Source organism: Astyanax mexicanus, chromosome 5, assembly GCF_023375975.1.
Source record: "Astyanax mexicanus isolate ESR-SI-001 chromosome 5, AstMex3_surface, whole genome shotgun sequence".
Lineage (NCBI taxonomy): Eukaryota > Metazoa > Chordata > Actinopteri > Characiformes > Acestrorhamphidae > Astyanax > Astyanax mexicanus.
The window spans coordinates 51390359-51415470 of NC_064412.1; the positions used below are offsets into that span (position 1 = coordinate 51390359).

The 25112-nt window shown below is 36.6% G+C and overlaps 1 protein-coding gene across 3 annotated transcripts in view; it reads left to right on the forward strand.

Moving 5' to 3' along the window:
• Positions 1-3472: 3472 nt before the first annotated feature.
• btbd8 (BTB domain containing 8) overlaps positions 3473-25112 on the forward strand; it is a 48224-nt gene continuing 26584 nt past the window's right edge. Inside the window, exons 1-8 of one of the 3 annotated variants that reach the window (XM_022675425.2) lie at positions 3473-3743; positions 7609-7803; positions 10828-11004; positions 15870-16003; positions 16820-16937; positions 20343-20432; positions 21809-21889; positions 22125-22221. In XM_022675425.2, the coding sequence (XP_022531146.2) occupies positions 7700-7803; positions 10828-11004; positions 15870-16003; positions 16820-16937; positions 20343-20432; positions 21809-21889; positions 22125-22221 (801 nt within the window). In that variant the 5' untranslated portion in view covers positions 3473-3743; positions 7609-7699. Of the gene's footprint in view, positions 3744-7605; positions 7804-10827; positions 11005-15869; positions 16004-16819; positions 16938-20342; positions 20433-21808; positions 21890-22124; positions 22222-25112 lie in introns of all 3 variants that reach the window. The other 2 variants (XM_022675424.2, XM_022675423.2) reach the window with 2 other exon arrangements.

Genomic DNA, 25112 nt, shown 5'->3' on the forward strand with positions numbered 1-25112 from the left:
TTTCTGATATGTCTTATAAAGTGACAGTTAGAGAGTTATGGGGATTTTTTTAGTGAGAATGTGTAAGTGCACCCAGCATGTAGAAAGGTAGTTTTAAAATGTGCACTGTGCTGCAGTCTCCATTTAGAGTGCATAGATCTGGTCATTTTAACAATAATTTTCTCACTCTGTTTTTAGATTTACATTTTAGTTTGCCAGCTATCCTCAGTTCTAATTTATTTAGTTTTTGTTTATTTAGTTTAACGATGCTTGGATGAACAGACGGAGACTGCAGATAAATCTGTTATTCTGATATATCACCATGTTCACAGTCACATTTTAGTCATGTATCAGCACCATTTGCCCAGGTAACCAATTAAAGGAGGCCTACCAGACATGATTTTAGAATTTATATACAGCTCCAAAAAAAATTAGATCATTTAAAAATTATGAGTTTCTTTTATTTTACCAAATTGAAAATCTCTTCAGTATAATCAAGAGGAAAATGGATGATCACAAGTATCAAACTAAGCTTAACTTCTTGAATTTTTGCACCAGGAGTAAAGGCATAAAGTTATCCAAAAGCAGTGTATAAGACTGGTGGAGGAGAAAATGCCAAGGTGCATGAAAACTGTAATTAAAAATCAGGGTTATTCCACCAAATATTGATTTCTGAACTCCTATAAACTTTATAATATGAACTTGTTTTCTTTGCATTATTTGAGGTTTGAAAGTTCTGCATCTTTTTTGTCATTTCTTATTTTCTGCAAATAAGTGCTCTAAACGACAATATTTTTAGTTGGAATTTGGGATAAATGTTGTCTGTAGTTTATAGAAAAAAACAACAATGTTCATTTTACTCAAACATAAACCTATAAATAGCAAAATCTGAGAAACTGATTCAGAAACTGAAGTGGTCTCTTAATTTTTTTCCAGAGCTGTATTTGGTTTTACAAAGATCTTCACAGAAGCACATTGAGGCCATTAATTACAATATTTTGTCCTTTTCCCACTCAGGAATACTACTGCTTTCAATTTGAAAGAAAAAAGCTTAAGGGGACGTGTGGGCGGAGTCTCCTGTATTGAATGTTGATGTGATTGCTGTCAGAGTTGCTTGTCTCTCCCCATGGACGATTGTATCATTACAGTACCGGTCACAGACACAACCACCCAACACACTGTCCACTGCCTTCTATTATCTATAATGTCTTCTATTATTTATTCCCAGTACACGTGTAACACTGTGGATTGAGGAAAATGAAATGCCTGCATACACGAACTTCAGAAATGAATTGCCCCGCTATAAGACCTCACTTCATCTCCCATAATTTACATCACTTTACCATAGGAATGCTGACCAGATGCTAACCTTACTCATCAGATAACACCTCACAGCCACTTTACTGTACATTAATTTACTGTACATACTGCTGTCCAGTGACTTTTGCCATTATATTGCAGTTAGAATAAGACTACACTCGACTAGAATAGCAGATAATGCCAAATAATTATTACACCAAGTTCTTGATCTCACTAATGCTCAGTTGCTGAATGCAATTAAATCCTCACAGCAATGTCACAGCAATAATAAATAAACTTTTAAACAGTGGATGTCATTGCACCAACTTTTGGGGTCAGTGTAATTGTGGAAAGTAGTGAATGGGAGCGTTTTGAAAGACAAAACAACAAATGTGCATATTTGCTGACCTGGCCTCGAAATGTTGAGTCAGTAATTGTGCAGAATTAGTGTATGAATAGGGTCACACTGTGTCCTAAAAATGAAGCATCACTTAAACAGAGCAGCTTCACTATAGCAAGTCATATTCTTTATGTAATTCTGACTAGTTAAAATATCAATGATATTATTTTTGTCAAGACTTGAATTATACAGTGGTATGAAAAAGTGTGGGCATCCCTTATCATTTTTTCATATTTCCTTTATAAATAATTAGTTGTTAAGGTCAGCAATTTCTGTGTATTAGATCATATATCAGATGAACACAGTGATATTTGGGAAGTGAAATGAAGTTTATAGGATGTACAGAAAGTGTGCAATAATACTTTAAACTAAATTAGGCAGGTGCATAAATTTAGCACCCCAACAGGATATAAAGATTACATCAATATAAACTCCAATCAATACATAACATCTACACTTCAGTCAAGTTTCATGGTTTTCGATTAATTTAAATCACACCACTGATTTTTAATAATATTCAGGTCTGGGGACTGAGATGATTATTCCAGAACATTGTATTTGTCCCTCTGCATGAATACTTTAGTAGTTTTTTAGCAGTGTTTAGTGTTTAAGGTCATTGTCTTGTTGCAGTATCCAGCCCCGGCGCAACTTCTTGTTCTGTTCTTATGAAAATATATTATAAGACTTTACGTAAATGATGTGGTCAAATACTTGTACTTGTACTATAATGTGTTATGTACCTGCATTTCATGGTAAATACATATGAGTTATTTAAATACTAGCTTATGACAATGATTTTTAGCTAGTATGTGTGCCATCTAATGCAAAACAAATGCATTTATAATTTATTATGAATATAGGAAGTTTTAACAGATTATTTGTAAAATATCATATCAACTTTCTGTCTGCAGTGAGATGTGGAGCAGAGGAACTGTGTTCTCTGGAATGATGTTTGGTGCTTTGTTTAAAACTTTTAATGTTTTATTTAAAAAAAAAAATTGTTTCAGTAGAAGATATTAATTGCAAATTTTATAGCGTGAAAGATGACCCTTGGTGACACAAGAACTGTTCATAGGTTCTAATATCTATATTTTATGCTAAAACTATATTTTTATCATTTCAATATCTTTAAAGCAGTGAAAATGAAAAAAAAAAAAATCAGTAGTAACAGTTATTCCAGCAAAAGCAGGATGAACTCTTCAGTTTCTGAATTAGTTTCTCTAATTTTGCTATTTATAGGTTTATGTTTGAGTAAAACATTGTTATTTTATTCTATAAACTATAAACAAAATTTCTCCCAAATTTCAAATAGAAATATTGTCATTTAGAGCATTTATTTGCAGAAAATGAGAAATGGCTGAAACAACAACAAAAAAAAAAAAGGCGCAGAGCTTTCAGACCTAAAATAATGCAAAGAAAATAAGTTCATATTCATAAAGTGTTTTGAACAGTACAGAAATCAATATTTGGTGGACTAACCCTGGTGTTTAATCACAGTTTTCATGCATCTTGGCATGTTCTCCTCCACCAGTCTTACACACTGCTTTTGGATAACTTTATGCCACTCCTGGTGCAACAATTCAAGCAGTTCAGCTTGGTTTAATGGCTTGTGATCATCCATCTTCCTCTTGATTATATTCCAGAGGTTTTTTAATTTGATAAAATCAAAGTAATTATTATTTTTTTGTGGTCTCTTATTGTTTTTCAGCACTGTATAGTGCATGTCACTTTAAGAGGCAGGGTGTAATGAACAGTGTTGGCCAGCAGAGGCCAGCAGTTCCCCTGTGATCCGGGCTGAGCTGCGGGAGCTGGGAGAGCAGGTTTCCGGGCTGTAGCTGGAGCTGTGGAGCTGTGTGTTAGCTGTGTGTGTGTCTGTGCGGGGATTTAGTAGAGCTGTGCTGGGGACAGACCTGAAGAGGAGAGGAATTAAGACTGAATAATATAATATACCGCTTTATTCCGGCCGTTTGGAGCGGTTTTACAGCGATATCAGATCTGCAGTCATGCGGACGGGCGGCTCTGCGCGGGGGAGCGGGCAGGCGAAGCTGCTCCAGCTGTGCTGCAGGTCAGTGCTTTGTGAGGGGAGTGGAGGTGGATAACTCAGGTCCGGAATGTAAAAATCCATCCCTGGGTTTTGTACCAACAGCCTGGGCTGCTTTGAGCTGCAGTAGAGCCGCTCAGGCCGTTGGTACAAAACCCTGAGATGGAGTTTTACATTCCGGACCTGGGTTACCCACCTCTATTGGGGAGCATGGGGCTGAGGTGCTGTAGCTATATATTTTTTAATATTTCTGTTAGATTTCAGTGTACAATGTGTGTGTAATTTAAAGAGCCTGTGGTTTGGGTGTTTAGCTATTGTTATAGCTAGTTAGCTTGTGCTAACAGTCAGTAGTATTTTCGCTATATCACCATTATTAAGCTCTGTGTTGTATTAGCTATAGACAGTAGGCTGGCTGTATAACTACAGCAGGTTAGTATGTCTTTATATTTCCCTCAGGTGAGGTTACCAGGCAGGGGGATTAGGCAGGTTTGTTTAATATAGCTAGGAGACTAATTGGGCTCTTGTTGTTGTATTATGTCATCATATTCCCTTCGTACTCTCCTCCATTATTACTTTCAGTCAGGGGCGCAGATGGAAATTTTGAACTGGGGGGGACCAAGCTGTAAAATCATATATATATATATATATATATATATATATATATATATATATATATATATATATATATATATATATATATATATTATATATATATATATATATATATATATATATATATATATTGCAATAAACTTTAGAATATTGTTATTGTTATATGTTATTGTTTTTTGTTTCTTCATTGCTACAGCCTAGGCAAGACCAGGAAGACAATGTTAACATTTTACATCTTATAATTTCAGTTAACAGCGACTGCTTACTAAAATAACATCATAATAACATCATACATAAAATCAATGGAGAGAGCCGCTGCATGCCTCGGTGCATGCCGGGTTGCGTTGCGTTTAACGCAGCTCCGCCCTCCGGCTCAACTTTATTCAAATAAATCCGGCCGCCGCACTGTGTCCAGTCCAGCCAATCAGGGAAAAGCAGGCTGCGTCCAGCCAATCAGGGAAAAGCAGGCTGCGTCCAGCCAATGAGGGAAGAGCAGGCTGCGTCTTCACACACACACAAGCCTCTTACACACACACACACACAGAACAGGCGCCTTTCAACCACAGAAGAGAAGCTGAAAGCGGCAGAATATGGATTTATAGAGCTATAGGTTACAGTGAGGTTGGTAAAAAAATAAAAATATTAAACTTATGACTGTCTACTTCTGTTGCTTCATTTTAATTAAAAAACGAGCAAGGAGATCCAGCGCAGCGGATTGCGTTGAAAAAAAGGTGCCAGTGGACACGTACCATAAGGAGCTGGTAACTGCCTGTGTCTGTAGTCTACAGGCAGTTACCAGCTCCTTAGAACCCCGGACTTGAGAAGGTGCGTTAAATTTACATTGGAACTGGAACACGGAGCTCCGAACAATGTAACCTCTGAACTGAAGGCTTCCTAGTTTAAAAACGAGGGCATTGTGGAACACAGAATTCCACAAACGTACAGTTAATTAAATTAAAACCCCAACGTTTATGCTTGTAGATGCTAGATTTCTGATGAGGTCACTATAAATCTGGGGGGGACATGTCCCCCCCGTCCCCAGTGCCATCTGCGCCCATGCTTTCAGTAGCTTTCCTCACTTCAGTTCAGCTTAATATTCAGGTCAAGATCACTCCAGCAACCTTGGTGTGATATTACTGCTAGTTTAAAAAAGCTAGCTGTTCACAATTTTTTTCAGTCATAGCCTTTTAAATTACATTTACTGAAGAATATGCTGTTCATTTACATGGTGTAAGCTTTTATTTAAGGTTAGACACCTAATAAAACAATATTCTTGCTCAATATAAAGTTAATACAATAGATTTGTAATAATACAAAAGAGGTGTGCCATATTGTATCATACGCAATCATATTACCAACATTTTCGAATATCGTGAATTATATTATATGCTGAAATATCAGCCACCCCTAATTATCACATCAGGGTACTACTTTTTTTGCTGTTTTTAGCAAAAGAAAAAATCACACTGTTCTCATTTCCCATTTTGTATCAACTAGAGACAGATTATATCTTTCCAGTATTATTCATTTAAATAAAGTCCTGAATATATGAAGAGATTTGGAGTGCATTATTAGTATCGTGACATTCTGGATCATTGAATTTCTTTAGCAAATCTAATAAAATACCTGTATTTTTAATATCTCAGTTAGGGGTGTGCCATATCAAATCGTATACAATAATACATTTTATTTTCATTTTGTTGCAGTAGTGTATTCTTATTCTCTTAATTCTCTTAATTCTGTGTTTTGTCATATCGCCAAGAGTATGGTTATCACGGAAATATCATGAAATATTGTAGTATTACTTTAGGGGCATATTGCCCACCCCTGCTACACCCAGTAATTAATGTGTGTAATGTAATTGTTAAGAATATTCAGGCATTAAAATTGGAACACAATGTTTATATTTCTCAAAAAAACAAACAAACAAAAAACACTTTTTAAAAAATGTATCAATAAGGTCAGTAAAAACAATTGAGGTCATGTTCATATATTTAGTACATATTTTTCGTATAAAATGGTGCACCAGATTATAAAGCACACTATAAATTTATGTCTATTTTCATATGTAAGGTGCACCGGATTAAAAGGAGCATTATGCAACACTAGTAAGTGTTGCCATGTTTATCGTCTAATTCGGCAGGTCTCGTTAAGTAAAGCTAAGCAAAGCTAAGTGAACAAAACTGTAATTATTAAAAAAAAAAACTTTCTTTTAAAGTCAAATGTTGTTAATCTGGGGGGAAAAGGTGGTTAAAAAGCTGGTAATTGAGACAAAAACATATATGTACAAAAAACTGCACTTGTAATGTAGCTGGATAACCAGTGTTAGAAATTAAGGATCCACAAAGATATCAGAATTATATCAGTATGGGTCGATGATTGCTTTTTTTTTTTTTTTTTATCAGCTGATATGGCAAATATTTGCTAATGTATTTATTTTATGCAGGAAAAAGGCAAACACTGGCTGTGTTACTTTAAAAACAATTAATTTATATTAGTTTTAAATGTATAAAATTAATAAAAAATAATCAAAACTATGTATTAGGGGTGTGCCATATCATATTGTACACAATATTGTACTATTTGCAAAATAACAAAATATCATAATAAAAGCAGTGTTCTGTCTTGAAAGCAGTATGTTATTTACTGTGAAGATTTTAGAGTATATTGTTTATATTTTTATATAAATGTTTATATGCATGCGTTAAATATTCTGCACTTTAGTATTTTTATATAATTTTTGGTTAAATTATCATCAATCAATCAATCAATCAATCAATCAATCAATCAATCAATCAATTAATCAATCAGTCAACCTCGGTGTACATTGAGAGTGGCCTTCATTTGCAATGTAGCCGAGCCAATACACAGGGAATGGAATATTATTATTAAATATATAAATATAAATATAACTAAAAAAGAGGATTGCTAAATTACTGTATTTTTACAAAACAGACAAATGTACAGATTTTGACTATATATGTGAAACTGTTATTACTAAATAAATCGTTAACTTTTATTTTGTTGCACTAGAATATTCTTGAAATTATCCTTTTTTTTTATTTGTCATATTGCCAACAATTTTGTTCTAGTGAAAGTACCCTGGAATATTTTAATATTAGTTTATGGCCATATCACACACCCCTACATTATATATTCTAACCTGTAGAACTGTCAAAATCAGGCATTCTGTTTCTAATGATTTTTGCATTTAGGGAATATCTGCACGCAGAAGCAACAAGACTTGCAAGCTAACGGTTCTGTTATTTCCCAGCAGGACTGCAGAACGACTGTAGACGCCCGCTCTGAATGCTGACAGGACAGTGACTGGCTGTGATTGGCAGCTCTGCTGCGTCCGTCAGTCTGCTATGCTGTCTGCGGAGGTGGCCCGGGAATTCCAGTCAAAGGAGCGCAAATACAAGTCTAATCTGAGGAGATGCCTGTCCAGTGCACTGTCTGCAGACCTGCACAGGTAACTGCAACACTGAGCAGAGGCTCACCTTCAGCATCGCCTTAAAGGTTATTCTTTATGTTGCATCAGAGGTGTGTAGCGCGAGTCTGACGCAATGAGGGTAACATCCTCACATTTAACCTTCCTGATGTGTTCTATTCAGCTCAGCTCATACTGATGATTAATGTCAGTTAAGGTTGTGATAAATATTTGGTCTTAATATGTTTTTTGTAATTGTTAGTAATATAAATAAAAAACACAGCAATAGAATTTATAACAAATACTCTGATTAAATATATTATGTTTATCACATATTCATTAATAATCTGATCTTATTATTATTTAACAGTAGTATTTGTTTTGAAACTATTTACGAAATATCATTGATCCCCGATCTCTCAGGCAACAATGTATCAAGAATCATCATTGACCAATAGCTGATAGAACCACAGCTACTATATAACTACAATACAAAGTGGAAATGGGGTATTGTGGTCAAATGAATCTGTATTCCAGTACTGGATGAAATGGACAGTTTGCAACCAGTCCAAAAGTCAGGTTCTGTCATGGCATGGAGCTATGTCAGTGCACCTCTCTGATGCAGCATTAATGCAGAAAAAGTACACTGAGATCTTAGTCCACATTACAAAGGCATGGCTGGTGCAGAAGACGGTATAGGTGCCTGCAGTCCTGGCCCATCCACTATAGAGAATGTGTGGAGTATTTAGAGAAGTATGTGATAATGACCTGGGACTGTTGCACACTTTTGGACATGTTCAGTTCAAATGTTGGGTTTAGTTAAAAGTCAATGCTAACCTAAGAAACACTTAGATTAATGGAAAACTACATTTTCCAGACTGTCACAACTTTTTCTGAGTTTTGACTGCAGTAATAGTGCAAACATAAGTATTGGACAGTATGGGACAATATATTAATATTGCAATATATCCTTTTGCTTCACGCTCTAAACTTCCTAAAACTTGCCCCCATTTAACCTTTACTAAAGTTACTGCTTCATTACTTCACATGGTGGCGCTATAATAAAAATAATAGGATAAATCTGTAGTGAAGAATAATGCTTGTTAAATTCAGTGAAACTGAAGCCAATAAAACCATAATTTCTGGTATTTGCTTATTTATTTGGTATTTTATCATAATAAATATAAGAAGAAACACAATTATGGAAAACAAAATATTCCATACTCTCCCAACTTTTTTGGATTTTGATATTATCAAAAAATAATGAACCATATCTTCTTTCCTGGTACAGTGGTTTAGATAGTAATATTTTCAAAATAATTCTAGATTTTGGCAATTTTTGGTCATTTTGGATTTTGGTTATTACTCTATACAAATGCAAAATATACGCAGTAGAAAACCAGCACTAATTAAAGCACAGTGAGGAAAATCTATAGATATAGACAGTCAGAGACAGTAACGAAGTGTGCCTTTCTCTTTAGCGGTGACTTTCAGAGCGTGCCTAACGAGTGTAACTCTGCAGCCTCAGCTGATCGCCCTCCGACTCCTCCTGACCCACTTCTCCTTCACTGTGGAGCGCAGTGGCTGAGCATGAAAGCTCCAGCAGCGGTCACCTCCGCGCTCCAAAGGCCCAGGGCAGAGCAGGATACTGGGTCACCCAGATCAGTCAGAGCCGACTCCGGGGCATGAGTGATGATGATGATGGTGATGTGGAGTGGACTCACAGACGTATCAGCATTTAGCTCGCGTGGAGTTTCTGCAGTTTAAGTTTGATTGGCAGGCGTGTCGTACTGTATTAACTGTGCATAAATGGCCATTAGGGTTCTCTGGTTCTAAACTGACTAGATGCCAAAGGAATAAATATTATGTCCCATGACTTTCGCCATGTCGCATGGAAGCTGAAGAATGCTACACTGACCTGTGAATGGTAATATTAGCCTTCTATGGTGTATTCCTGGTTCACAGGTGACACTGTGGATTAAGGAATGTTAAATTGCTACATTCTAGGCCTACTATCAGTCCTCACTCCAAATCCCATAATCCATTTTGCCTTGCCATAAGGAAACTGGCGTTGAGTTAAGCCTGACTCACAATTCAAACTCCTTAAACCTCAAACTTTATTTAGCTGTGGGCTAATAGAGGGGTATTAAACCCCTAGTATTGAGCTGTGGAGCACTGAAACTGTGTTCTCTGGAATGATGGAGCTCCATCCAGGGAGTTGGGGATGAGGTAAGGTAGTGATCATCCAACATCCTGCCTTCATTAATGCTGCTGTTGCTGAATGCAATCAAATTCTCAAATTTTAAACCTTTAAACACGGGATTTAATTGATACTTTTTTGCAGTCAAGATAATTGCATTACATTTAAAATATTAAATCTTGATCAATTTACCTGAAGTTTATTGTAAGGTTACAACAATGTAATCTGGTTCTAGAATGTTCATAAATTTGCTCTTTGGGATCTGTTAAAAGGACAGACTACTGTTATTAAATGTGTAGTGATCTGTTTACACTGACAAGCCAAAAGTCATGGGATAGTTGTATAGTACACAGTATAACTTTATCATGAAGTGTTACCTCAGGGGACAGCTTGGAAATGCCAGACACACCGGTATAAGTTGTGAGGTGTTATCTTGTGAGTGATCTCGCAAGTGAACACTGACTCACATTTATACTTGAAGTTGGAGTGAGGCCTGATAGAGAAAACTGTCCATGTGAACAGACTCTAAAGCAAATCTGGCAGAACATCAATGGCATCACATCCATATTTAATGCAGGAGACCCCGCCCACACATCGTACAGGTCAATAAAAATCTACCCCAATATACCTGTGCCATGAATTTTGGCACACTAGTGTATAATAATGTTTTACACTGCATTTATAGCATAGCATTTGTGATATTTTATAATTGACATTATCAAATGTTAATACTGTACAGTTTCAATTATTTGGTACAGCATTGGTTCTCACCAGCAGCTTATTTCAAATTCAGTACTTTTTGGGTTCTGCCTAAATTCTAAGTATCTGTATGTGTGTTTGTCTTGTGTGTGATTATATAATCACAGGCTGCTTCAGGAGGAGCAGGAGGTGGATGTCACTCTGTGTGTGGGCTCAGGCTTCCGGCTCCAGGCCCATCGAGCCGTTCTCCTGGCCCGGACTCCACATCTACTCCAGGGCGTCGCACCAACTGCAGTCGTCCACCTACAGGGCACTGAGCCCACAGCTCTGAAAGAGCTGATCCGGTATGTACTTCACCAGAGTGTACTTCTATTATAGGACAGTTTGGACAAAACCCTGTCGGTACAGAATCTCACAGTTGTGATATATTAAAATACTTGACAGAACTATTTTGACCAAATGAAATGTGATTTGTTGGATAGTGTGAATAAAATGAGTCATATAAACACCCACAGAAACAGTCCTGACTGCTCCAGAGGAGTATTACTGTGGTGAATCATGATTCAAACATTCCTTCAAAAAACAAGCACATTTTCCTTAGTCTAATTAGTGCAGATCAATGAAATCACTGACTGATTATATGGCTCAGTTGCATATTTCTGCTTTTGTGATATTAGTATTTACAAAAAACTTATTAGTAACAATTGGAACAGGATGCACTGTACAGTAATGTACTGCATATGTAAGATATTGGTATTGAATGAAATGGTATCACATTTATGTTTTTATTAATATAGATATAGAGAGAGGTGTCAAAAAGTGATTTACTTCACATTCATTTAGGTATTTTTATACTATGGCTGTTTCCCTAGTAAAAATATCAGGATAAGATAAAAAAAAAATACTGATAAATCATTGAATAATAATAAAAAATAATAATAATAAAATAAATTATTGGGTTGATTGGAAAAAAATCTGATTTATGACCCAAATCTCTTAATCATTCCTGAAATCTGATTAGAGACCATTAACGTGACTGTACAAGTATGTCAACTTTTGGTTGTGGTTACCGTATTTTTCGGACTATAAGGCGCACTTAAAAACTTTTAATTTTCACAAAAATTGACAGTGCGTCTTATAATACGGTGCGCCTTTTGTATGGATTTTACTCGTCAGGTTGTAAGGAGCAGTAAACACACACTCCGTGCAGCGTTATAGAGAGTTTCAGTGCTATACAGAGTCCAGAGCCGTGCAGCTCCGAGGCTGAGCAGCAATAGCATTAGCTAGATGCTAACCGCTAAGCTAGCTAGCTTATTCACTGAGATCAGTATTATCTAAATTTTACTCGTCAGGTTGTAAGGAGCAGTAAACACACACTCCGTGCAGCGTTATACAGAGTTTCAGTGCTATACAGAGTCCAGAGCCGTGCAGCTCCGAGGCTGGAGCAGCAAATAGCATTAGCTAGCTTATTCACTGTTCAGAGATCAGTATTATCTAAATTTTACCCGTCAGGTGTAAGGAGCAGTAAACACACACTCCGTGCAGAGCAGCAATAGCATTAGCTAGATGCTAACCGCTTAGCTAGCTAGCTTTTTCACTGTTCAGAGATCAGTATTTTCTAAATTTAGCACTTTTAATACTGCTGGAGCAGTATTATTACAGTTAGATGCTAATCGCTAAGCGTTCACCGTTCAGAGGTGAGTTATCGGCCTGTAAGTCTGTGCTGCTTTGCCTGGCTAGCATTAGCTAGATGCTAAGCGCTAACTCTCTCAGAGGTGAGTTTTATCAGCCTGTAATCTGCTTGTTTACAGTGTTAAAACAAGCTACGGGGGACGAATCGCTAGCTAATATCTCACTGTCTTACCAGAACACGCAGGATTACTCAGTGTAACGCTGTCGTTTAAGTTTGGGTTAACTTTACTAGTTTAGGTGACTAGCTAGCGTGCTAGCGGATAGCTATGCTAACGCTGGTGCAGCAAGCCTTAGTGGACATCTGGAAATCTAAGCTTACTGTAAATAAACTGAAGCACGTTACTCACCCAAATAAACAGTTTTCAGGAGAGGAATCTGTGTAGATTAATATCCAGCACTCGTTTGACTTTGAAAGAGCTAGATTTATATATACTGAGACGCTCCACCGGCAAGCGACCACCCCCGGTGGGGGAAGGGAAACATGGCGCCACCCCTGTTCACTTTGATATAGGCACCCTTTCTAGTGTCACTTAACGCGCCTTATAATGCGATGCGCCCTATGTATGGAAAAATAGCAGAAAATAGGCATTCTTTGATAGTGCGTCTTATAATACGGTGCGCCTTATAGTCCGAAAAATACGGTATATATCCTTTTTTCATAATTAGTATATTTAACATATTTCTTTTTTATATTTCAATTACAATTTTGAATATTATTTTTGTACAAAAGTTAATTGATCCTTAAAAGTTTTTTTTTTCTTATTATTATTTTTATGCATATAATGCTGTCTTAAAATGTTAATATCCTTTATTGCAATCATTTCTGTAACCATATATTCTCCAAAAGCGAATGTTTTCAAGATAGCCGTAGTTACACATAGGACTTAACCCAATCCTAGCCCCCATGTTCTAACACATGCATCATCAAATATGCATCTTCCTTGTGTCAGTATATTATTGAATAAAGCCCACAACTCTGTTGAGGAAGTCTCACCAATGACAAATTTTATTTAAAAATGTATTTTGTCTTGCTTACAGTTTTATGCCATTTTCTGTTGCTTTTGGTATTAAAAAGCTGTTGCTAGGTGCAGAAACCTGTTGTAAGATGATATATGTTTTATTTCTTGGCCTGTTGGCTTTGTGATTTAGAGCAAGTGAGACAGGCTGACACTCTGTATCTGCTTGACCCGTCTGCTGCTGTATTTACAGTAATGGTCTTCCAGCACAGACCAGAGTAATGACCTGCACTGTGGTCAGCCGTTCACTGTCTGAATTCCAGGTACTGCATGAGTGCTTAGGAATGGTTACTCATATTATCACTCACTTAAACAAGCTAACAGAATTATTGCATTTTAAATAAACATGTGAGTACATGCAGAATTAGTTTTTAACTAATATATTCATACCTAAATATAACAGTTTTACAGTTGGAGCTGCAGTACTGAAGAGTATCAGACAGATGGCACCATTTGTCACTAATACTCTTATGTTTTGGAAAGGGGGTTAGTTTCTGCTTAAGCCTAAACACTTAGAAATGGACAGTTTTTAACAAAGATTTGCTATTAGCTAGGAAGAAGATTTGCTTTTTTCTGTTTCAGTGTATTCGTTTATCTTTTTTTGTATCAGTCACGAAGGTGGATTTTTCTTAAATTCTTAGGTTTGAGTGCAAGAAATATTGCAAGAAAAGTAAGTGAATCCCTTATGGATTAACAGTATTTCAGCATTGAATACCAATTAAATATAGATCTAAATCAACTAGTATATCATATAAGTCGCACTTACAGACAAACATAAATTTTACCATGGTAAACTAATAACACACAAATGGTTGTACATCTCATGTCCTTTACTGGACACATTGTTGAGTAAAAAGCCGCAGTGCGGGCTAGAAAAAATAAGTGAAACCTTGAAGACAATTTATTGTAGACTGCAGAAATCTAGGCAATTCCAAATGATTTAATTTACGTTTTTTAATGCTTTAAGTTGATACTTTAAAATTTCTCTCTGTGATAAACCCACAAAACTGTGATACCCAGCCCCAGGCTCAGTCTCACTCTGTGAGTGTGGAATAACACATTGTGCTTCTCACTCTGTTAATCTGGGGCTGAGTGTGCTGTGCCTGGAACATCATGCTCAGCACCCTGAACTCTCTCCAAAATAAATACACCCTGAAGATGCACCACCTCACACTCTCCCCACTAATAGCACTCGATATGGTGCTGGAAGCTACAGGGCTAGACTGTTCCTTGTTTTTTGTTTGTTTGTTTTTTTTTAATAGCATATATCTTATATCTATAATATAATGTTGCATTTATAAATGTTAAAGCAGTAACCAACAAAAAAAAAACTGGAGAGCTGTCTTATCGGTGAAAAACAAGAAATTGTGAATTGTGAGAGAAGATGGAAAATCAAGCAGAGCCTTTGAACAAATAGCCATAGACAGAGCAACATTTGGAATGTCCTGAAGAAGAAAGTCATCACTGGTGTATTAAATAACAGATGTTGAACGGGTAGACCAAGGAAATCCACAGCAGTGAATTGTAAGTGCTCTGAAGATAGACACTAAATCTACTGTTCTCAGATGATGAAGAATTGTAAGGCCAGTCTGGAATTTGCTAAGAAGTACAGAGACAGCATCAGAAATTTTGGGGCAAACATTTATAGACTGATAAAAGATTAACAAAGATTAACCTTTACCAATGGAAATGAAAGGCTACATTTTGGAGAAAGGAAGGATCTGCTCATGATTTCAAACATACCAGCCTGGTTAAACACAGTGGAGGTAATGTCATTGCTTAGGCTTGCATGGCTTTTTTGAGCTGGGCTTATTAATCTTAATTGATGTCATGCATTATGGTAGCAGAACAAATTCTTTTTCTGTCAATTTAAGGCAAGATGAAAAAAAACTGATTGGGCGATTTTTGTGCCAAAGCCACAGAAGAGTTCATTAGAGGCAAGAAAGGGAAAGTTTTAGTCTGGCATCATCTATGTTCAGACTTAAATTCTATAGAACATGGAGTTTAGCTGCTAAAGAGGAGACTGAAGGGAGTAACCCCCGAAACATACATCAACTGAAAGAGACTGCAGAGAAAACCTGGGAAAACAGAAAAAATGCTAAAGTTTAGCTTCACAGTAACAGAGTTTCACAATAGAGTACTTCTATATTGTGTATATTGTCGCCATGTTTTGTGTATGTTTTTTAATTATTGTACACTCCCAGTCTATAACACCTTTTGTGTTGGAGACTGCAAACATGTTCACTACTCTAATGTGACTAAAGCTGAATGTATCATCATGTCTAAATACAAAAGAAATAAGTCAACTTATTTTATTGTACACAGTATTGTGGTGTAATAATCACAGAAGAAATAAGTCAACTTATTTTATTGTACACAGTATTGTGGTGTAATAATCACAGAAGAAATAAGTCAAATGATTTTATTGTACACAGTATTGTGGTGTAATGATCACTAAAGCCAGCTAATGAGTTGTATTTGTTGTGTATCTGGACCTGTAGGAGAGTGTACACTGAGGATAAAAGCCTGGGTAAAGCAGGCGGCAGCTCTGCGGGATTGGAGGGCCACTCTGGCCTGCTGAACGGCTCTGGAGTCGAGACAGAAGATGTGGAGCTTCATCCCAACTCAGACACAGGTGAGGGGGATATTTCAGAGGTGGTATTGAGTTAACAGCATTTGTGGGGGGTTTATGTGAATTGGAGTAAGGTCTTGTAGTGGGTGCAGATGGAAATATGGGAATACATCATAGAAGGCATTACCACCCAGAGTGTGCAGTGCTGTCCAATTACTGTCCAACAGACAAGCATCTTTGGCAAAAATCTCATCCACATTCAGTGTATATACAGTGATATAAATTGTTTTTATTATTTTCCTTTTATAGATCATTGGATGTTTAGATCAGCAATTTCAGTTTAACATATCATATAGCAGATGATATTTAATGATATTTAAGTGTATACTGTATGTATGCCTATATAATATATTTATATATATATATATATTCATCATGATCATATGATCATGGTCTACACTCTTTTTAAATTTGTTGTTTGTCTTTCTTTATTCTCCCCCTTTCTCTTCCTCTTTTACACACTGTGATTTTGTTCCTCTCTTCCAATTTTATTCATCTTTTTTGCTGCTTACCTCTCTGTCTTGTCCACTGTCATTTAACTCATCTTGCCATCTTTCTGTCACTCACTTGTCTCATTTCCTTCCTTCCTTCCTTCCTTCCTTCCTTCTTATTTCATCACTATTCCCATCTCTGTTGTTGTTTATCTATCTGTCTATTCTCTCTCTCTCTCTCTCTCTCTCTCTCTCTCTCTCTCTCTCTCTCTCTCTCTCTCTCTCTCTCTCTCTCTCTCTCTCTCTCTCTCTCTCTCTCTCTCTCTCTCTCTCTCTCTCTCTCTCTCTCTCTCTCTCTCTCTCTCTCTCTCTCTCTACCCCGCTGCAGATTCTGTGCGGTTAGTGCCGGCCTCTGGTCTCGGCGCTGACCTTTTGGCTCTGTATGAAAAAGGTGAAGCGTCTGATATCAGCATCCAGGTGGGAGAGCGAGTCTTCTCCGCTCACAGGTAAAAACATCACACACTGCTTTAAGGTCACTGTCTACCATCCTCACTTACCTTAAACATGCTTGATTATGTACTTATCACACTGACCATAAAAATGAACAACAAAATCATCATTACATTGATTCACACTAGCAGCAGAAGGCTCAATAATAATTTATCTAATTTATGTTATATAGTTTTATGTAAAGTTGAATACATAATCAAATCACAAACAGCAGACATGACAGATTCCTTACACATGGGGAATAAGAACAGGGAAACTCATATAAACAGACATCCTACCCTTTAAAAACTAATGTCAGGGAGGGTCTCTGAACTTCTGTATAAGGTGGCAACTGTGACAGCTCTGTGTATAGCAATAATAGGCCATTCATTATTACAGACTGATTCACACTGTCCTTTACCCTCTCCACTGTAACCAGCACTAGGATAAGTGATGCCCAGTATTTAGCTCTGCAGAGTATACTGACATTAGAACCATGTTGTAACCATGGCAACAGTTTTTACCCCCTCAAAGCACCTTCATCCCCTTCTACCGAGTCTTCTCCTTAGCAGTTTAGTCGTGCAGAGAGGCTACTGCTCAGTGTAAATGTATGGTAGAGCAGAATGTTATAGAGTAGCCATTTTTTATCACAATATAAATTTCAGCTGTCAATGCAGTATAGTTCTAATATCTATATAAACAATTAAAGAAAAGGCAAAATTAAGAAAAACGTCTGTATCTGTTGAAACTGGTAATGAACATCAGTCAGTGACAGGTGCTCTTAATGATTTTATGCATATTTATGATATTTCATTAAACATGTCACCAATATTAAGACCTTTTCTCTTGCAATTTAAATTTATGTTAAATTATTGTATCATAAAAGTACACTGATCACATCGCAATATACATTTGTATATAACATTTATATATAATTTATAAATCTGTATATTTATTCATATAATTACAATAAAGAGTTACTATAATTCACTCTTACCGCTTTACAGTATATACAACACAAGCCTTATGTTCACCATGTCCAGAAGCTCCACCCAATTCTCTACAATACAGAGTTACTATATTCACTAATACCACTTACAACTTTACTGTACACAACACATGTTCACCATGTCCAGAAACTCCACCCACTATACTATATAGTACGTTTTAAATCTATCATAAAAATAAAATCTTAAATATTATGCAGTGTATTCTTGTGAATTGGTTTTACAGACACTTAACATCTTAGATGTCTGCTTCCTATCAGCATTGTGAACAATCTTGATACATTTTGTCAGTCAGTTTAGAACAATTCCCCTAGATATTGCTCTCAGTCTGGCTGCTTGAGCTGTCCGGTGCTGAAATGCTGCTGAAAGCTAGACGTTTTTATCTCCAGCTTTCTTCTGTTCCTCTCATCTCTTCTGAGATCTGTAATTTACTCTGAGTGCACATTCTGAATCGCACACAGACTTGGAGAAAAGGTGTCTATTTTTAGACTGTGTGTGAGTGTGTGTCTGAGTGTGTGTGACAATAAGGGAAGGGGGGATGGGGAAGAAAAAAGAAGATAGAGGTAGGAGTGCAAAATCAGACACACTTTAATGATGGTCAGTCTGTCTGCTGTATATTAAGCAGTAAATATATGGAATAACTTAAAATGTTGGGACACTTGCTCATGTATTGCTTCTTCTGAAACAAAGGGCATTTAAAAAGAGTTTTTTCTGCTTATGTTGGAGTTGGAGTCTTACTACTGTCTGGAGAAGACTTTCTAACAGGGGTGTTGCCTGGTCTATGTAAAGAAGATAATAAGCCCAGTTAATAAAAAAAAAAAAAAAAAAAAAAAAAAAATATATATATATATATATATATATATATATATATATATATATATATATATATATATATATATATATATATATATAAATAACCGAGAAAATATGGTTTAAAACTATATTGTGTAGTTTATTAGCTGATCTGTTGGATTTGGTGGAAAACATACAATTTTAGGGCAAACACCAGTGTTAAGAAACTCTTTTAAACTAAGTATAGTACTAAATTTTGGCTATCCACAACATCCATAACATAACTGGTTAGCTAAATTAATTTTCATTAATTATAGCTTACAGTAAGTCCTGCAATCCCAAATTAATAAAAACAATTTGAAAATTAAATGGTTATTGGCTTATCAGGTACATCAGGCTAATCAGTTAAACATATATCTTTTTTCCCTCAAACCTTGACTATCTATTTAAGCTAGCTAATTCTAAAGTTAAGCTAACTGACTGTCACAGGCTGTAATTTATTAAGCACACAGTGGGTTTGAGCCATGCTCCGCAAAACCAGCAAGCTGATTTGTTGTTTCTCCTGAAAGGCAGAACTTTATCCTCGAACTGGCTCCGTGATTAGCGTTAAGAGATGTTTTATTCACACAGTGCTTAGTGGCCTGTCTCCTCATTAATACTTTTTATATAAGTCTTAAAGTTTTAAGGCTTTTTTTTAGAACATAAGTACACATAAAAAAAATAATACACTGACATTCCAAAACTCATTGGACATGATCATGAAGTGTTACGTCAGGGAGCTTGGGAATACCCACACTTGTATAAGCTGTGAGGTGTTATCTTGTGAGTAAGATTAAACACTGGCTAGTGTGCTCATGGCAATGTTTGGTGAATTATGGGAGCTGTAGTGAGATGTTTTTTTTTTTTTCTTTCTCTGTATCTGGATATCTGTATCGAATTCAAGATACTGTACCGGTATCAAAAATCCTAAAATGAAACCCAGCCCTATTTCTGAAATTGTACAAATTTTTTTAACATTCTTTCATCCATACACTGTCAAGTGTTTACCAGTAATATGTCATAGAAGGCCAATATTACCACCAACAGTAAAAGTGCAGTGAGTAGTAATGATGATGAGCGGTGGCATCTGGCTAGAATTGTCTGTGCAACTCTACATCACCTTTAATGCAGGAGACTCCATCCACATATCCCACAGGTCAATGATATGATGATATGTACTGTCCCATGACTTTTGGAATATGGGTTTTTGAAACATCTGCCTATAATAGGAATGGATTCTGAGGGGGCCTCTTGTGATTTCTCCTGTGAGAGACGGGCTTAGCTCTTTCTCCTTGGTTAAATTGTTCTGTCAGTCACTAGCCATGCATACACACACACACACACACACACTCTCTCTCTCTCTCTCATAAACTTGCACGCTGCCATCACTTCAGGGGCTGATTTACAAACATCAAGCACATCAGCCGGGGTGATGCAGTGTAAAGCTCGAGTGTGATGGATGTAGTTGACCTTTTTCTCCCTGTGGATGTGATTGTGTTTGTGTGCATGATTTTATATATATATATATGTGTGTGTGTGTGTGTGTGTGTGTGTGTGTGTGTGTGTGTGTGTGTGTCTCTCCAGGGCCATCCTGTGTGCCCGCTCTCAGTATTTCCGAGCAATGCTGTGTGGCAGTTGGATGGAGAGCTCGCGTCAGTGCATCACACTGCAGGGGTAGGTCATCACAAACCACCAAACAAATAACACACACCATTTCTCCTGCCTCCAAGACTTCCTCTCACTCTGCCATCCACTGAATGTTCTGGAAAGCTGCAGTGTTGGGGTAGCAGGGATGTGGAGTGTATCATGTGTCAGCAGCTAGCGGCTTATACAATTAATGTCTGTCCTATACTGATTTTTTAAACTAGTAACACACTGCTATAGAAATAAGGTTGTGGAAACAAGCTGCAGTAATAGTAATAAATGTATTCACACACTGCTATACCATAATATAGTAGTGTAACCCTTATTATAGCATTAAAGTAAGTAGTAAAAGTATGCACAATGCACAATACACATACTACTGTGGCAATAAGAATTTATATATAAATATATATATATATATATATATATATACAAATCAAGCATAACATTATGACCACCTCCCTGTTTTCACACCAATGATCATATGACACTTTGTAGTTCTATAATTACAGACTGTAGTCCTTTATGTGTTTCTCTGCATACTTTATTATCATCCCCCGTTCACCCTGTTCTTCAATACCCAGGACCCCACAGGACCGAAAACCTCATTTATTCTCAGCACTGCAGTAACACTGATTGGCATTCTGGTGGTTTCTGAGGTGTTAGCGTGTGTTGTGCTGGTACCAGTAATTATACAGCCCCACAAGTAGCTTTTATTTTAGAATCAGTTGTTGCAGACATGCATATTGCTGCCTGTTTAATCGCTTGATCAGGGTCCTAAAAAGCACTTCTGTTCACAAGAAATTCACACTTTTTCGTATTGTATTTCTCTGTGTTTCTGTTCAGACCTGGGATATAAGTGTGGCATCTGAGACTCTTTGCAGGCAGCCTACAGCACATTAATTATTCACATGTCTGCTTTTGTACATCAGACAACAGATGTGTGTGTGTTTAAGGTTTCATACAGTGGCAGACAGACTTATACAGTCCGAAACAAGCTCTGAGTCTGGGTGTGTTACAGTTCAGTCCATTTCAGAGCTTTATATCCAAATCCTTACTGCATGACATTACATTACATTACATTACATTACATTACATTTGGCAGACGCTTTTGTCCAAACGTAAGGTTATGTAATGTAATATAATGTAATGTCATGCAGTAAGGATTTGGATATAAGGATGACATAAGGATTGACATAATTAGGACCTATAAAAGCCACTGCTAAGAAATGCATATATTTAGGAAACCTAAAAAATTAAAAACAATGCTAGTCAAGGCTTAGGTTTGGTCTACTAGTTAACCTGCTTAATATTTTTACACTATGGTCACACACAGTGTAGATGAAAAACAGTATCATTTTAAGTGTTTGTGTGTGTGTGTGTGTGTGTGGGGGTGTTTGTTGTAGTCTTGGGCCAGATGAGATGGAGATTCTTCTGCACTTCATGTATGGAGCCATACTGGACCTTCCTCCAGGAACCAATGTGAGGTATCATCAGACATTACATTAATTATTACATTTCCTGCTAAACTTCAGTCATGATTAGTGCTGGACAGTATGACCAAAAATATATATCAGTATTTTCCAAGATTCTTCCAAGTTTCACAGTAGTATATAGTACAGGACGGCTTTCAGTGGTCGTGCCTTCATGACGAGAACACTGATATTGATCTGATGTTATAGTCTATCATATAATGTTGCATGTTGTCTGTGTGTTTCTCAGTCAGGTCGTGTTAGCAGCAGACATGCTGGGTCTGGAAGGACTGAAAGACGTGGCTGAGATGGTTCTGACACGAGATTACTGCAGATTCTTTCCTAAGGTAAAATCTTATTGTTGCTCTTGTCTATTGATATAAAATTGTAATACTGCTATAATTATATAAGTGGAATAGCTGGACAACTACCAAGCCCACAAACACAGCTATGCCTCTTTTATACCTCAAATTCATGTACAGACAATACATTAATGCATTTGCTGATCTTTTCATTAAAGCTATCCTGATTTTTATGCTATATGCTTAAAAATATAGGGACACCTGCTCATTTATCATTTCTTCCAAGATTCCAAGTCCTCTTTTTGTCGGAGTTGTAACTGTCACTACATTACAGGGATGAAAGCTTTCTACCAGATTTAGAAGCATTGCTGTGACGTAGAGCTGGATGATATGACAAAAAAAATGTATAACAATATATTTCTTAATATTGGTTGATACAACATAATTCTGATATATCGAAGACTGAGACCGGATTAAGATCTGTTTTATCATATGATTTTTTTTTTTTTTTTAGAGCTGGATGATATGACCAAACTTTATATCACTATATTTCTTCATTTAGGTTGATACAAAACAATTACAATATCGATATAAACAAAAATAATACAAATATAAATGTATAAAATATACATATCCTAAAACTATCATGATATTTAAAACCTTTTTATGATACACAGTAGGGTTGTCACAATACCAAAATTTTGACTCCGATACCAACTGTAGTATCACGATTCTCGATACCAAAACGATACTTGGAAGAAAAAAAAACAATAAAAATATCTGAACATAAAATGTTTATTTTTGACTGAACTGGATTGAACACTGAACAATAGGTGCAAACGTTTTTATTCTAAAATGAAACAACACTTCCTAAAAACTAAAACTAAAACCAGAGGTAATGGTAGCCTGACTATGTGAACCTGACGGGCGGGCAGAAGTTAAGTTCTGAATAAGGAAAATAAAGAGACAGAAGAACATTACAATGTTATGTTCATTTTAACACTCACTGCTCCGTTTTATTAATCAACCGTTTACCGTTTTTAATAAGCAGTCGCTAGTAAATCTTAGTAAAGCTTAGTAAAGGTACAGACAGAGTGTATCTTGACTAACTCCACTAACCTGTCGACTTCTCAGCTCTTTGTAGAGATCAGGGTGCTTGTCTGCTATTATGTTAAATAACACTGTAACATAGAAGCATAAAACTATTATTTAATTAAAATGATTTTTAAGAACAGCTAAACACAGTGCTGCAGGTCAAACGCGGAGGCGTTCACGTGCGAGAGAGAGAGACAGATAGAGACACAGCGAGAGTGAGAGAGAGAGAGATTTGCGTGTTCTGATGTGAGCTACTCACAGGTAAAGGTTCTCTTTTATCTCCTCATGCTCATATTCTAGTCCCACACATAAGTCTGCAGCTCCCTCAGTGTTTTCTGTCGTATTTTGCGGCTAGCGCGAGCGCTTACAACTAACACCGCGGACCGCGAGGTGCCGCCGCGCTTGTGCCGAATCCGCTACTGAATCCGACTCCCGCTTCGCTGACAGAATCGGCACAACACCCCCCGCTGTACAACTGCGGGGGTGAAAACAGCGCTAATAAATAAAGTAGTTTAGTTTCACTTTCAGTTTTCGTTATTTTTGTTATTTTATTTAAAAATAAAAATATAAATAAAAAACAGATGCCTACATCTCAGACTATTTTCCCACACTTCACTCCTCGCGCCCGTTTTGTCCACAAGTCGCGGACGAGAGACATCTGTTATTTTAGCCGTCGCCATTCTACACTCGCTGCTGCTCTGCTGGCTTGCGCGTGAATCGATTCATTTGTTCAGAACACTAAGTTTATCTGAATCCTGCCACACCGACTGCTGAGGTGTGAATCAGTTTTCTTATGAACTGAATCAAATCGCGCCTACTAATTTGACTCATTTGAAGCTAGTGACTGGGCTATATACAGTATCGAAAGCATCGAACGCTAAAGAACCGAATCGTTTGTGATGACGTAGTATCGAAAAAGAATCGAACCTTCGGTACACCGTGCAACTCTAATACACAGACAAAAGACATCATAAGTGGCAGATTCTTTAAACAGCTGTTCAAATACCCTTTAATGCATAGGAGAGTGATATTTTTTAATATATATATTTTATTTTTATACAATTATCATTTTATCATTTTACCCTGTCTGCAATGGGATTCATACTCATGATTTTTATTTTTTTATTTTTTTGCTATGCTTATTAAAGCATATCGTCAATATGAGAAAATGAATTATGATACAATAAAATATTGTCATAGTGGCCAGCTCTAATTTCTTGTAATTTTATGTATTTTGCATGTGTGTTTATAAGGATATGCGTATATATGTTGGTATGTGTGTGTTTATTCTATATATATATAAATTTGATTATATATATCCCTAATTTGATTTATGGTACTAAAGTTGCTGCTTCATTACTCCACATGGTGGCACTAATCAGAACAATTAGGTAAATCTGTGGTAAAGAATATATTGAGTATTGCAGAATCACAGTATCCGGGTTTTCATCGTTATTGTTGGCAACATAACATTAATAATATCTAAAAATAATATATAATAATAAATAATATCTCTCATATCATGAGATGCCCTGTGATTCAGACTCCAGGTTAAGAACCCCTAATCCATGCCATCTGCAGTAGGTTATATTGTTTTGGCTGCTTGGCTGTGTTCCAGGCTGAGGATGATGGTTCTGACTGTTAATATTCTTGTAGGGCAGAATATCAATACTGGTTAACACCAGAAACTGTATTACTCCAACAGTTATTGCTTTCCAGGGACAGAGTTATGTGATTTTAATTTATCAGAGAGTGCAGTCTGGGCAGGGCTTCAGCTCCTCCAGAATCTGCTGTCTCACTGCCAGGATCGGAGCCTGTCCTCCTGAGGTCGTGATGACAGA